This window comes from Crinia signifera, chromosome 1 (assembly GCF_055691185.1).
Source record: "Crinia signifera chromosome 1, ASM5569118v1, whole genome shotgun sequence".
Taxonomy (NCBI): domain Eukaryota; kingdom Metazoa; phylum Chordata; class Amphibia; order Anura; family Myobatrachidae; genus Crinia; species Crinia signifera.
In genome coordinates, this window is record NC_139217.1 from 296,251,764 (window position 1) to 296,267,416 (window position 15,653).

General features: G+C 40.3%; 1 protein-coding gene across 5 annotated transcripts in view; it reads right to left on the minus strand.

The window, feature by feature from the left end:
- The window catches only part of KDM4C (lysine demethylase 4C), a 494,625-nt gene that overhangs the window by 40,218 nt on the left and 438,754 nt on the right, over positions 1–15,653 (minus strand). For all 5 annotated transcript variants that reach the window (XM_083185981.1, XM_083185980.1, XM_083185982.1 and 2 more), the window contains exon 19: positions 13,494–13,664. In XM_083185981.1, coding sequence (XP_083042107.1) covers positions 13,494–13,664 — 171 coding nt within the window. The remainder of the gene's footprint in view (positions 1–13,493; positions 13,665–15,653) is intronic.

Sequence of the window (15,653 nt, forward strand, 5' to 3'; positions counted from 1 at the left end):
GGTGTCATACTCAATGCCAGGGGTTTGTAATGCTTGCGGCCAGGGGTAATGCTCATTGCCAGGGGTGTGTTATCATTAAACATTTAAAAAATCTAATTTTATTCTTACACTGAAATTTAAATTTTAAAATAAAAAATAAATAAATTGAAAAAAGCTATGAAATTCCAAAGACAAAAAACCTTACGGTTTCACATGTCCCATTAAGGCTTCTTACACATGATCTGGCATTTCTGAAACCTGTTGTAACTCTTCCACTCAAACGCCAAAAAGCAATGAAATTCCGATCATTAAGGCTGACGCCTTAATGGACGTGTTCCTTGCGCAATACAGATATGGTACGCCATCACAGCCTGTGGGTAAGTGCAGATTCAGCACTCTCACAAAGTGAGATTGCTGTCACTCACACAATGGTGGAGCTGCTAATTCACAGATTTGTGTGCTCATTGGAATACACACATGCAGTCTATGCAACTGAAGGTCTGAGCAGTAAACATAGCCGAGAGGATGGGGTAAAAGTGGTGTTGATTGGGGGAGGAGACAGTGTGGTGCAGATGAGGAGGAATATAAATGCGTAGATGGTGGAAAGGCTAAGCAGCACTGATGGTAGACTAACAAATGCGGATGGGTGGAAAACAGTGGCACAGATTGGGGGAGGTAAGACAGAGTGATGCGATTGGGTGGGAAACAGTGAAGCAGTTGGAGAAAAGACAGAGTGGACCAGATAGGAGAGAGACAGCAGTACAGTTGGAAGGAAACTGTGGCATGGATAAGAAGGGCAGAGCAGTATGAATGGAGGGGGGGACAGAGTATCACTAATAGGCAGGGAGGCATTGGCACAGATAGAAAAAAACAGGGTGGCATCGGTGTGGAAAGACAGGGCAGCACAGATGGGGAAAGAAACATTGGTGCATATGAGGGAATACACACAGCAGTAGGTATCGGGGAAGACAGAGCAGCCTGAAGGCGTATAGGAGAAGAAAGTGTCGATGCATAGTAGTTGAGAGTATTATAGTTTTTGCAATTATGAAAGATGTTTCTGGTAACTGCATGTGAATACTAAATGAAATGGATATAGGTAGTGAGTGTGAAAGATGTTGGACCCTCAGTGGGATAGTTCTAGTAATAGTGTTTACCTGCCATCTTTGAAAACCCATGCAGTTCCTCTACCCTGTCTGGGGTGTTGCTGTCTGCTGTAGTTTTTTAGCACAGGTCTGGTTTGCAGTGCTGATATACAGATCACACTGTGCAAGAAGCACTACAGCAGACAGCTACACCCCAGGCAGGGAAGAGGAACTGCATGGGTTTTCAAAGATGGTGGGTGCTAGAATGAACACTATCGTAACTCAAAGGTATAGACAGTTTTAGATGATTGCAGGTACTTATTAGGATGAGTGCGCCACATAACTGCTCAGACCTTCAGTTGCATAGACTGCATGTGTGTATTCCAATGAGCACACAAATCTGTGAATTAGCAGCTCCACCATTGTGTGAGTGACAGCAATCTCACTCTGTGAGAGTGCTGAATCTGCACTTACCCACAGGCTGTGATGGCGTACCATATCTGTATTGCGCAAGGAACACGTCCATTAAGGCGTCAGCCTTAATGATCGGAATTTCATTGCTTTTTGGCGTTTGAGTGGAAGAGTTACAACAGGTTTCAGAAATGCCAGATCATGTGTAAGAAGCCTTAATGGGACATGTGAAACCGTAAGGTTTTTTGTCTTTGGATATATATATATACACACACACATATACACATACACACAAACATACAGTCACATACTGTCATTTTTACATTAAAACCCTTGCAGTTATGGTATATTGCACATTTACAGCTGTCATTATTGTAGAAGCATTTCACAGCAATTGACATTTAAAGGATAGAAGGGATATAAGCATGTTATATTTAATCAGCACTTTAATGATAAATCACTCCACCTTTGTAACAATTTCATGTACATACAGTTAGTTTGCCTATGTTAAGGTTCCATAAAAGAAGACAAAAATGTAACAGGAGATGTACAGTTTAATAAAGGGTAAAAGGAGAGAGGGACATAATTATCTTTTTGGATGCTGATTCAGGCTGACAATAACAGCACTGCAGCCCAATAAATTGGACAATAGAAGACTCTTTAGTGCAGGACAGTGTGTGCCGAAGGCACGCATCAAAAATTTGGGACTGTGGCTTCAGCCCATTCCTATTACAGAATCCCTATCAGTGGTATACATACAGATGACCTGTGGAGGGGATGCTGGGTGTCAGAATAGCATTGCTGGAACAGAAAGAAGGAATTTCCCTACCCCCACCAACCCTTTCTTCCTACAGCCTACCCCTAATTTAAGAATGTAGGCAGAAGTCCCCCAACTGTTTTTTAACAGGGTTGTTAAATCGACACAAGCATTAGGTCAACAGTCTTGAGACAGAACTAGGCACCACAAGCCACAGTGATTGGGAGGGGGTTGTACAATCATGAGGCACTATACTATCAATAGTGGAGAACCCTTTGGTCTTGTGTCATGATAATTAAGATAATAGCGTGAATAAGGCCCCCCCCCCCCCCCCCTTCCCAAAAAATAAACAAACAAAGTTGACAACATTTTCCACAAAATCTTTATTACTGAGGGGAGTGGAGCCAGGCAGGAAACTCGTGTACGCCTGTACCTTCTTCATCACATTTTTAATTCGATTTTCAGTGTTAGAAATGATATTAGAACAGACATGCACAAAAAAGCCAGTTAATCTTGTAGTTAGGCAGAACTGAAAAACAGTGACATTAAAAACTTGGACTTTCCCTTAAAATCGTGAACTGTTGGTAGTAAAACAACAACAATTCAAACTGGTTTTATTGTGCATCAGAAGGTAGCATTGCTAATAGCACATGAGCCATTCAAAGTTGGAGGCACATATATGGAAGTCTAAAAATAGCACTGAGTTTCTATTCTGAAATAAGGATTTACTGAGCTACTGTACGATTTATCAGAAAATCTGTGCATTTACATGACAATTTTGGGTATGTTGTATGGATGTACAGTATGAACTGGTTTCTCCTGATGATTTATGCAAACAAATGGTTATTTTGCATTACAGTAGTTTGGTTCTGTGCAGTTTTTCTATAGCAGCAAGTTAAATTAATTTTGTGTACACACGGCAGCTTTGCCGTGCTATGCGAGTCACGATACGATCAGATTGTATCGGGACTCGCATAGAATGCTGCAGAGGCACAATTTTGACTATATAGTGCAGATCTGCACCATATAGACTTGCCTGCCCTCTCTATTTGGCTGCCGATTTGCGCTCACATGGGAGCACGCAATGGGCTCGCATGCCCTAAAAAAGCAGACAATCAGCATGCGATATGGCTTCCGATGTTCACTATATCGGCAACATCGGAAGCCATATCGCACCGTGTGTACACACTATTACTCTAAATCCTTTCTTCTGTTTAGTGGCTTCAGCTATATTTACAAATGGCTTTTGGATGGTGTTTTTAAAATCAAACAAAATGTTTAGATTGTAATATATACAAGCTATATAAAAGCAAACATCTGTCCAAAATAATGCTATTAAAGTTTTTAACCTGTAGTCTGTAAATTCTGATCATCATCTGCAATTAAGTAACAATTATAAGTACTCCCACCACCTGTACTGTAAATATGTTGAAAACTCAAAAGCTTAAAATCAAGTTTTTGTGTTTCTTTTTTTTACATACAGTGGGTGAAATTTAATAGGATGAGGATTCTGAAAGTAAGAGATTTGGTAAGAAATCTCCAGTTTTTTTTTTTTTAAGTGGCAATCATTTACACTGCAAAACCAGTTTGGTTAAAAATATTATAGGATGTTCTGTTGTTCTTAAGAAGACTGTCAGCCATCATAAAAAGCTCTCTTTAAAAAATTGCAAAAGGGTTGTAAAATGTGGATAAAGTATGTAATGTTTTAAGGTATGCGATCATTAGGCTGACAGTGTGTAGGTCAAAACTCAATAGGTCGACCACCATTGGTCGACACATTAAAAATGTTGACATGCTTTAGGTCAACATGGACAAAAGGTTCACACAAGCAAAAGGTCAACATGGTAGAAGGTAGACATGCGCTTTCCATGATTTTTGTTTTTAAACAGACTTGTTCGTACTTCCCCATCTAAGTGGTCATAGAGGAATAATTTTAATAGACACCAAAGAAAAATGAAAAACGAACATCGACCTTTCCCCGTGTCAACCATTTATTATTTATTGGGGCAGTACGGATGGTGTAATGGATTAGCATTACTGCCTCACAGCGCTGCGGTCATGGGTTCGATTTCCACCATGACTCTAACTGTGCGGAGTTTGTATATTCTCCCAGTATTTGCGTGGGTTTCCTCAGTGTAGCACTCAGCCCCTTTGGTGTTGGGTGCGATGATACAAATATTAGGCAGGTTTTGGGTGCTTAAAATGACCTTTACTGGTAATAATGCAAGAATATACAAGGGTTCAAGTATACAGACAATAGGTGCGGTTACACATACAAACAAATATTGGGGGGGGGGTAACATAACGATGGTGGGATAGAATGATGATGGTAAAAAGTACGGTGGGGTAAAGAGAATGTTCCAATTCAGGGGGTCCTCAGAAGTTGGTCTGGATGCGGCGTCCGGGGTGGAACAGTGGTGGTGTGGGGGGTAGGTTGGCGGTGGGCACAGGTGCGGGGTCCCGCTTGCCTGTGTGTTGATCTTAGAGCTTCCCTGTGGTGGTATTCGGGGTCCCAACTGGTCCTGCTGGGTGGCATGTCGAGGGTAGTGGGTACTTGCCGGTGGTCGAGTGCTGCACAGATGTCAGTGGTGGGTGTGGAGTGCTTGGAGATAGCTAGGGTAGGGGGACGTGGCTGCCCGGGTCTGGGCGCTCCGTGTGCTTCCTTTCTCCAGGCCGGCTCGACTTGGTCCGGTGTTCGGCTGTGCGCCATCTGCCTTGCTAGTCAGATTCCGCGGTCAGGGGCGTGGAGCGTCTGGCAGAGGTCGCGAGCGGGGGTTAGGCTGGCAAGCGTCTCCCCCGTCGTGAGTCCTTGCCGACGGACCCTGGCTACTCACCTCCCCCCGTTCCCGCCGCAATCCTCCCTCCGCTTCACAGATGTCTCACTCTGCTACCGTGGCTGCTGGGTGGTGTCTTCCTCGCACTCCACTCCTGGTCCCGCACGCTGATGCCGCTTCTAGGGATGCTCTCACTTGCCAATGTTCTTTACTGGGCTGTTAGGGGTTAGCGGTGGTCCTTGTTGCTTGATATCCTCCAATGCGTTTCGGCCTGGTGCTGGCCTTCTTCTAGGGAGTTTTACAGTTTCTGTGGCCTGTCTGTCTTAAGTAGGCTGGGGGCGGGTCCTCTGTTCGGTTCTCTGTCTTCTGATTGGCGTTTCAGATTTTTGTGCAGGTCTGCATGGTTGGTGCTTCTGTCTGCCTTTTGATTGGTGCGCTTTAGATTGTGTCTGTGTTGTTGCTGATTAGTGTAGTTTGCGGTTGCTAATGGTAAACAGCGTTTCTTATTTCTGCTGTGCTGAACGATTTTGGACAGATCTGAGGTGAAGGAATCCTGTAGTGTGTACTGCGTCATATAAATCTGCAGTTTTCACCGCACCCCCGCCACACCTATTGCCGCATGTGTAATATGTATATAACATGTGAAAAAGTCTGCATACAACACTACAGGATTCCTTCACCTCAGATCTGTCCAAAATAGTGCAGCACAGCAGAAATAAGAAACACTGGTTACCATTAGCAACCGCAAACTACACTAATCAGCAACAACACAGACACGATCTAAAGAGCACCAATCAAAAAGCAGACAGAAGCACCAACCATACAGACCTGCATGGATTCTTGATAAATCACATCATTTATTGGTAGGCACTGCAGAACCTTTGTGGAGCCATATAAATAAATAATAATAATAATAATAATTACAGTCCCCACCTCCTTCTGTGTTATGCAGCAATAATAGGTATTGCTAAGCACATGTGTTAGAACCCATAGCCACATTTATCTCTGATACTTGTATTCCTTAAATGGATGCTCCTGACATAGCTATCCACTTAGATTATTATTATAAGAAATTTAGCTCAGGCAAGGGGGTTGCATTTATACAGTATGTGTGCATAAGTCTCCAAACTTCCATAATCTATTTTTAATTTATCCTTTAAATAATTTCAATTCTCCTTACTCTGTAAACAAACAAACAAAAAAAAAAACAATTTCTCAATTGTGGGGAGACCCTTAAACCCACTGTATTTTATAGGCAATAGGTTGGAATCTTTTGTTCTTTTTACAATTTTTCAAAACTACCACACAGTAAGCCTCACTTTTGTTTTAAACAATCTTCTTTATAGACCTTTAAAGTACAAATTAACCAAAAGGTAACCTAGGGTAAAGGTCTTCACTCATGTACTTTTCATCATTTGTTATTTTGTATAATTTTATTTCCTACAGTATTTCTTGACAATACAGCCTCAGACCTGTAAGACTAAAGTGGTTAATAATGAACTAAAAAGAACAGTGTAGTCCACGCACTCTTGTGAGTCATCTAATTGCTTACTGTTCTTTAAAGAAAAAAACAAAAACAATTATTTTGTCCAAAAAATAAAGGTTTGTTCATTGTCTTTGCAACAAAACATAAGCATATAGTTAAGAAAATTATGTAATGAACAAAGCACACCAGAGAATCTGTCACGAAAACAATGTAAGCTACGGTAACTGCAAAACCTGTTTCAGCCCATATCTGCCTGATGGGTGAATGTACAAAGACATGCCTTCTTTGAATCAAACACCACATTTCAGAACAGGAAAACAATATATCCAAATTGTTCTGTATTTTCTGCTCGATTAAATGTAATATGTAAAAAAATAATATGATGTAATTTTACCAGCTGACTTACAAAATATTATTTGTCAAGGCATTTCATACCAGAAATGTATTGATTTTATAAAAGGAAAAAACATATATTACATATTAGGAAATCAATTTTTATGGTAAGACACTGGGGAAATGTTTTGTTCCATTACGTGGAATTGTGGGAAAATTCCTGCAGTATAATTATATGTGTACCATTACCTACTGAAGTAAAGAGAGCCAGTGCATGCAGCATAATGCCCTACGCTGCCAATCACTGTAGAGCAGGAGAATTATGGCCCAAGTTTCTTTGTGTGGGAAATCTGAGAGTAGGCAGCAACATACACACTACAGCGTACTTGAGGAAGGGTTCTCTGATAAGTAATGTACATACAGTAGATTGCTTTCTTTACTGTAGAAATAAATAATGGGTTACTTTTTATTTTACACTCTACAATTGGGGTAGAAAGCTTATCATAAGAGGATCTTTATTCTATATACAGGTATCATCATCCTAAAACTCAGCTTTATATGTAATATTGGATTAAAATATTCCTTCTGTACTGTATGTGAAAGATAGATAGAATTGCAACCAATAAAAAGCAGACAAGAATGTACAGCACAGTTTGGTTAATACTAAAATCCAAGATAAAAATGTTCACACGTTAATTAAAAGAACCCATCCAAAAAGAGATGGCAGCAATGCTGGAAATAGTCAGAGCCAGTATTAATTGGGAGTTTCCAAACATCACACTAGAAAATGGCAGAGGTGGATTTAACCTATGTAAAATCAGCCACCCAGCTCAGTGTCAGTGAAGCTACTGTAAATACAGTATGTGGCTTCACTGTGACTGGCAATTACTTTCTATTGGAAGTCCTACCAGTCAGTCACAGACATTACAAGGCAGTCCCATTGGGTTTTCCCTCAGGGACTAGCAGTCCCAGGTACAATAAGTAGAGAGCTGGCTTCCTGTAGAAAGCAACTCCTTGCCTTATCGCTCAGCCCAATTTGGCCTCTATGGGCTGCAGTCGGTGCAGTCCATAGAAGTCAGGGGTTTACATATGCACAGTCAGACCATGGCAATAGTGCATGTGCTGGAAATGGCACATACTGGATCGATTGCACTGCAACTGTAGTAAATAGAAGTGGCTATCGAATGGTACCATCTGTGCAACTTACCAGAGTTTTCTAGGAAAAGACTGTAGCGGTGCATTTCATTTTACAGCTACAGTCGCATTTTACTCAGAAAAAGCTATTTGTGCATCCTATTGGCATCGTTTCGCGAAAAGAGAGACTCATTTTTTATGGAAAAAGTCACACAAAAGATGCTCACTTCTAGCAAGTCACATCAGAGCATGGCGAGACAAGAGAAGCCTTTAAACATGCATCTGTACATCACATGTAAAGGGAAGCATGGCACACCTGTAAGAATATTTACATTTAAACATTTTCAGAAATCAGAAAATGACAGTCATGCTTTAGATCAGGCATGTCCAAAGTTGGCCCTCCAGATGTTGTGAAACTACACATCCCAGCATGCTTTGCCACAGTTTTGCTATTAGAGAATGCTAAAACTATTGCAAAGCGTGCTGGGATGTGTAGTTTCAAAACATCTGGAGGGCCAACGTTGGACATGCCTGCTTTAGATGGAGCATAGCCATAATCTGTTACAATGTTTTTAGCACACTTGGCCACGCTCCTGGAACAGTTCGGAAGCTCCTGAAAATCGTGTGGCATTCCCAGCCCCCACAGAAAGATGGTCAGGATCCCACTTTATGTTAGCCCCTGCTCTCCCCAGCACATGTGGGTAGCCCATGGGAAACCCGATGAAGTGATTTGGGATGAATGGAATCATCATAGCCCCATCCTCAAACTGAACAATGTCTGATTTTCTGGCAGTGTTTATCGGTGGGCAGATCCGCGATGAAGCAATTGTGTTGTCATGCCCCCAGTCACCATCCTGCTGGATACGCCAATATGTGCATAGCACACTGCCCCCACCCGGAGAATGTGGCAGTACCGTAGGTATGTATTGTATGTAGTCTATAGAGAATAACAATGCAAACATTTAAGTCTAGTGCTATTCTTTGAAGAATTATGAATAACAAACAGGGTGTGTATCTACTCTGTTATACATTTGAACGGAGAAGCGAAGGGCCTTCTCTCCGATAGCACAGAAGTAGTAATGAATACCAGCATTTCAGTCTTTACAGAAGTATAACATAACTTTTCATAAAAATAAAAAAATAGGATTATGGCACTAAAGTATCTCATCAATTATTTTATGATACTGTGCTTCACAGATAGTATATGCACTTACCTAAAAGAGAAATGTTTCAATTGAATAACAATGGGAACAGTATTTTAAAAGGCATTTATACCTGTAACAATACTTTTTGATGTTATGCTATATTTACTATGATGTATAGACTTCTTAGTACTGTGCGTAGGATTTTGAGATGCATCTTTTAGCTACAATGTAATCAATCCATTCAGCTCAGTAATTGTGTTTTCTGCCTGGATAATGATGTGAAATACATGTCAGTCATATGCTGGAAGAGCCTTGTTTTTCTACTGACTGCAGCTCTCCCTACACTCTGCATGTCACTGGCACCATTTCTGCATTAGAAACACAGGGATCTTTCCCTGGAGATTGGGAAATGATGCTAATGTTGTTTCTGTGTATTGTATACTGTATTAAACTTTTCAATTGGTCTTCCAAGTGGTGAACATAGATGGACTAACAAAATTGATTTAGAAAAACACACACTACATGATGGTATTTAGGTTTGGCATAGGTTTTTACAAGTTATTTGTTTAGTAATTATTACCAGTTTTTTTAACCAGTAATTTATATAGCGCACACATATTCTGCAGCGCTTTACTTATTTACAAATATTTTAACATTTGTCCCTGCTCTAGTGGAGCTTAAAATTTATATTCCCTACCTCATGTACACGCATGCACACACATTCATTCCAGGGTTCATTTTGTTGGGAGCCAATTAAGCTACCATTATATTTTTGGATTGTGGATAGGGATGATCAGGTTCAGATCTCTGAGCCCCCCCTGCACTTTCCTATCCGAGGCAGGTTTGCCAGCAAGACTTGGATCCCAGATCGAGGTAAAATGTCATCAGCCCGCTGTCGGATACTTGCAGGGTTTTGAATCCTATATAAGACCCAGCTGATTGGTGCCATCTTCACTCCAGCATTGGAGATGGTAGAGAATGGACCTCTGGCTCTCTGTCTGTGGGTGCTGTCTTGGAGTGCTGTGCAGTACAAACAAGGTGCTGCTGTCCTCCTGTGCTAGCCTGTGCTGTTTGTAGGGGTATTGTGCTGTGCTGTACAGGGTGCAGCTGTCCACCAATGCTGTACTGGGGTGCTTTCCTGTGCACTGTAAAAATAAAGGGGTGCTGTCCTGTGTGCAGTAGAAATAATACAGGGATGCTGTCCTGTGTGCTGTAAAGGGGTACTGTACTGAGGAGGAAGTTGATGATGGCCTCTGATAGTGATGTGGTTTATTTGAATAAGGCACCGTTGAAGACAGTTGCTAGCCAGTTGTCATGCCTGGGCAAAAGACCCCCAAAAAATCCACCTCTTCGGTCTGGAATTATTTCTATCCAAATTCGGACAACAACTGTCTCACTTCATGTAGTCTTTGTAAAACCAAAAGTACGGGTACGGAAGCTAATCCTCCCTTATAAGTCACCGGCAGCAAATTCATCGTAAGTCATTGACAAGTTCAGAAACTTTGCATAAGCAGTCCAGTGACGCCTAAATAGCTTTTTCCTGTTTTATAAAAGAGCCTACAACCCACACCACCAACTCCCTCATCATCAATTTCCTCCTCAATCAGGATCAGAATAGTCCTGCAGGCAATGTCACTAGGATTTCTCCAGAGGATCCATGAATTCTACACCTACTGCTGCTATTCCTTCATCGCAGAGAGGAAATGGTAAGACCACTTCTATTACTTTAACTAAGCAATTGACTATCCAACAGTCCTTTGCATGGAAGATGAAGTATGACAGCAGTCAACCTGTTGCAAAGCGGAGGCCATAACAACTATGCTGGTGTTAGATCCAGTATCCACCATAAGTGCAGTGGGATTTAGACAATTGATGGATGTACTGTGTCCCATCTAGATTCCACTTCACTAGGCAAGCAATTCCCAGACCGTACAGTGTCACAAAAAAAAGTGTAGATTGTGTCCTCAAAATGCCGTTGCACTCACTGTCCACTTAGCCACAGACAAGTGGAACAGGACAAACTAAGGACTACATGAGTGTGACAGCCCACTGTGTAGATATATTGCCTTACGCAGCAACAACAGCAGCGGCACCATTAGCAGCATCTCACAAACACCAACTCATTCCCTGGTTTCTGAAAGAGAAACACCACTGAAACCTCTTAGAGAAACTGAGGGACATCATCACTCAGTGGCTTACCCTGCTTAGACTTCCCTGGGGATTTAGGATATCACACAATGCCACCAATATTGTGCGAGCATTATATCTGGGCAAATTCCCGCACGTCCCATGTTTTGTTTACACAATTAATTTGGTAGTGCAGAATTTTTTGAAAAATGACAGGGACATGCAGAAGAACCTGTTGGCAGGCCAACAAATTTCAAGCCACGTTTGACATTCAGAGACTGCGTGTTGAAGACTGAAGCGCCAGCAAACCCGGAAACGTGACTTGCCGTCACCTGAAGCTAGAGGTAGTAACAAGGTGGAATTCAACCCTCTATATGCTTCAGAGAATGGAGAAGCAGCAAAATGCCATTCAAGCCTATACATCCACCTATGACATAAGCAAAGGAGGGGGAATGCACCTGACTCAATCAGAAGAGCAGTGAAAAGGGATGACCCAGCTAACTACAGACCTGTGAGCTTAACATCAATAGTGGGTAAATTATTTGAGGGATTTTTAAGGGATGGTATCCAAAAATATTTAGAGCTTCACAGGCTAATCAGTAATAACCAACATGGGTTTGTGAAGAATCGTTCATGCCAAACAAATGTCCTAGGCTTTTACGAGGATGTCAGTAACCACCTTGATAATGGAAATGCAGTAGATGTGGTCTTCCTAGATTTTGCTAAGGCTTTTGACACTGTTCCCCATAAGAGGTTGATAAATAAAATGGAAAATCTGGGACTAGGGGAAAGTATTTGTAGATGGGTAAGGAACTGGCTGTGTAATAGAGAACAGAGAGTGATAGTAAATGGTGCAGTGTCAAATATGATACCAGTAGTAAGTGGAGTGCCACAGGGGTCGGTGCTTGGGCCCCTTTTATTTAATATATTAATGACATTGGGGTGGATATACTCAGCAATGTTTCCATCTTCGATGATGACACAAAACGGAGTAGAGTAATAAGATCAACCGAGGATGTCTCCACGCTCCAGAGTGATCTCACTAAATTAGAGGAGTTGGCTTAAAAGTGGAAATTGAGGTTCAATATTGATAAATTCAAGGTTATGCACCTTTGAAAACCTAACCAAGGTGCTAGCTATAACCTAAGCGGGGAGGCACTGTGTATTTCAGAACTTGAAAAGGATCTAGGAGTCCAAATAGACAACAAGCTGGGGTGTAGTGCCCAATGTCACATAGCAACAAAAAAGCGAACAGGATACTAGCATACATAAAATGGGGTATGGATACTAGGAACTCAATTGTGATTATGCAACTGTACAAAGCATTGGTTAGACCACATCTAGAATATGGAGTACAATTCTGGGCCCCGCACTATAAAAAGGACATCATAGAATTGGAAAAAGTCCAAAGAAGAGCAACAAAGCTAATAAAGAGAATGGAGAATTTAAGCTATGAAGATAGATTGAACCATTTAGGATTGTTTACACTAGAAAAGAGACATTTAAGGGGGGACATGCTAAACATGTACAAATATATCAGGGGACAATATTAGGAACTGTCAGATGCCCTTTTTACTGTAAGGAAGGACTCAAGGACACAGGGGGCATGAGTTTAGATTAGAAGAAAGAAGATTTTGTTACATTAGATGAAAACATTTTTTTACAGTCAGGGCAGCCAAACTTTGGAACTCTCTTCATTGGGATCTGGTGTCAGCTGACACAATAAACACATTTAAAATAAGGTTGGACGAACATCTATTGGTTAAAAATATACAGGGGTACAAACAATAATCATAACCTGTCCTTAAACATATCATTACACACTACGTATAACAAGGGAGGAAGCTAATACACCAACGTTGAACTGGACGGACGGGAGTCTTTATTCAACCTTAACTACTATGTAGATTTTCTACTGAAAATAAATAAACTGCATGAAAAAATCTTTGTTAACACTGCTTTATAATAAATATAATATAAATGTAATGTAGATATATAGATAGCATTCATTAAAACGTTGCAGTGGCTCCCAGCTGTATAATTAATACAGCAAAAAGTATTTGCCTATGAATGCTTGCGTTGGGAATTTGGCTCTACCAACAACAGTACATTTGCTCCCCATTAGTAAACAATAAGGTAGAATGAACAAGCCCATACCTAATACTGGGAGCCACAACAAGCAAAGTGGGGACCATGCTGTATTTAATCCAAATATTATATGATATACACATTTAAAATATTAACTTTTTATTTTTCACTACTTACAACAATATCTTCAGGGAATGTATCCTTACTGACAGATCCATCATCAAACTCTATTTTATAGAAGGTCTGAGAAGTTATTTCTGTAACCCGACAACTGTAATATCTTGTATTTCTGTGTTTTGCAATGACGGTCTGCCCAATGCTTAGTTTTCTCCCTGTTGTTTTGCTTCTCTGGAACACAGAACAAATTAGAAAGTAAATGAGTCAATATTTGGGTAAAATAGATGTAACTAGACACAATATGTCAGCCTTCAAAAAGTTATAAAATGGAGTAATAAACCACCAGCTCCTAACCATCATTTTCACACCCCTGTATGTAACATAGTAATAAGGATCTGATTGGCTAGTAGTTTATCACTTTATATAGCTTGGTGCATCCAGCCCAAGGTATTAGTTTATAAGAGTTGATGTAATTATTTGCTAAAACAATTAATGCTTAAGGTTGATTTGCCACATCACAAAACAAATCAGCTATTGCTGAAAGCTATCAATAAAATCATGATAAGGTAGTTAAGCAACAATCAGCTGCCTTTGTTTAAACGGAACCAGTTTAGTAAGGGTTAACGTATTCAACCAGACTAGTCTAGGGATCTTTGAATGCAAAACCAGTTAAATTTAAATAATAACAGTGACAATAATGGTTACAAAATAAAAGAAGTGCTAAAACTATTGCTAAGTGATATGCAAACTTTTATCAAGTAATAAGCAATTAACTAAAATACTTATATCACCTTCATAAGATGCCAATAAGATAAGAAGATTCACAGCAGTACTATCATTTTTAAAATAGGCTCTTTCCATTAAGATACGGTATGCCACTGCATTACACAGGCTAGGTGGCATGGTCACACCAATAGGGGGTATGTTCATGTAACATGCTCTTTGAATGCTGATCACACTGAACCAATACACCGTTGCTTTGCTATGGCTCTAAAAGTAAGATTCAGCTAGACCTGTCAAAATTTACTTAAATTTAGCCAAACAATTGTGATCTACATTTTCCTGTGTTTAGGAGCAAATGGTTGATTTGATACCATAGATTACCAGATTTTTGTTCCCACCAGACAGATTGGACAGAACTTTAGTAGTGTATCCAGCTTAAGCTACTAAAAGAGAATATCTGTCTGGTTGTGATAACTTCAAGCATATTATAGCTCTCTAACATTACAAAAAAGTAAGATATTTTAAGCAGTTGGCAGGTTATTTCAAGTATAAAATGACCACAGCTAATTGAATCATAGATGACTATTCAATTAACCCTGATACCCAGCACTTATCAAGGGTTTGATTCCAAATCTGCGATGTGTCCTTTATTTGTTTATGTGATATTTGAATAGAGTGGGTTTTTTTTTTTCTGGGAGAGCAATAATAATTCTAATTAAATACCACCACCATCATATGTTCACTAATTCCTTATGTCAATCAAGATCAACTTTCTTCCAATTTGTTTTTCTCACACTGGGAAGAAGAAAGTGGTTGCGTCGTCTAAAACGCCTGCGGAGTGTCAAAAAACCGTTGTGAATTCAACAAACCACGGCCATTTCCTACATAACAGAGCCAACTTGTTTTAAAGTCGAATCTGTTTTTTCAGGATCTGCCTTCAATGCGGCCAGAAACAGCAACATTGAATAGGCAAGGGCTGCTATTACCCCATGCGGAAATAGCGTCCGAGATTGAATACCCCCCTTAATGTTAGAGTGCAGCACTGGGCTCATGTTAATGAGCAGGCGACAGCACTGTGGTGTCATCACTCTGTGGTTGACACCCGTATGTGGTACGAATCCCACTAGTGACACTACTGCATGCAGAGCACACAATTTGAAGGCATTTGGTGGCATTTAAAACTAGCATTGAGTGGTTGTTTTAAGAATAAATAAAGAAGTAGACACATACCTTATAAACTGTGACACAAACAAACAGTTCAGATATATTTGGAAATACACAGCATTGGGATAAAGGGTCATTGTTTCATGGTAGCTGTGTTGAGTATAAGTATTAACACATGTAACCTGCTTTGGCATGGTGGCATTTTCAAGTTGAGAGTACTAAAATAAATGCCTTCCACTAGACTTTATGTGGAAGTGAATTGATTCAGTCAAGCTGTAGCAAAAAATAATTATTTCATATCATGATAAGTCTAGATATGTGCAAGATGACATA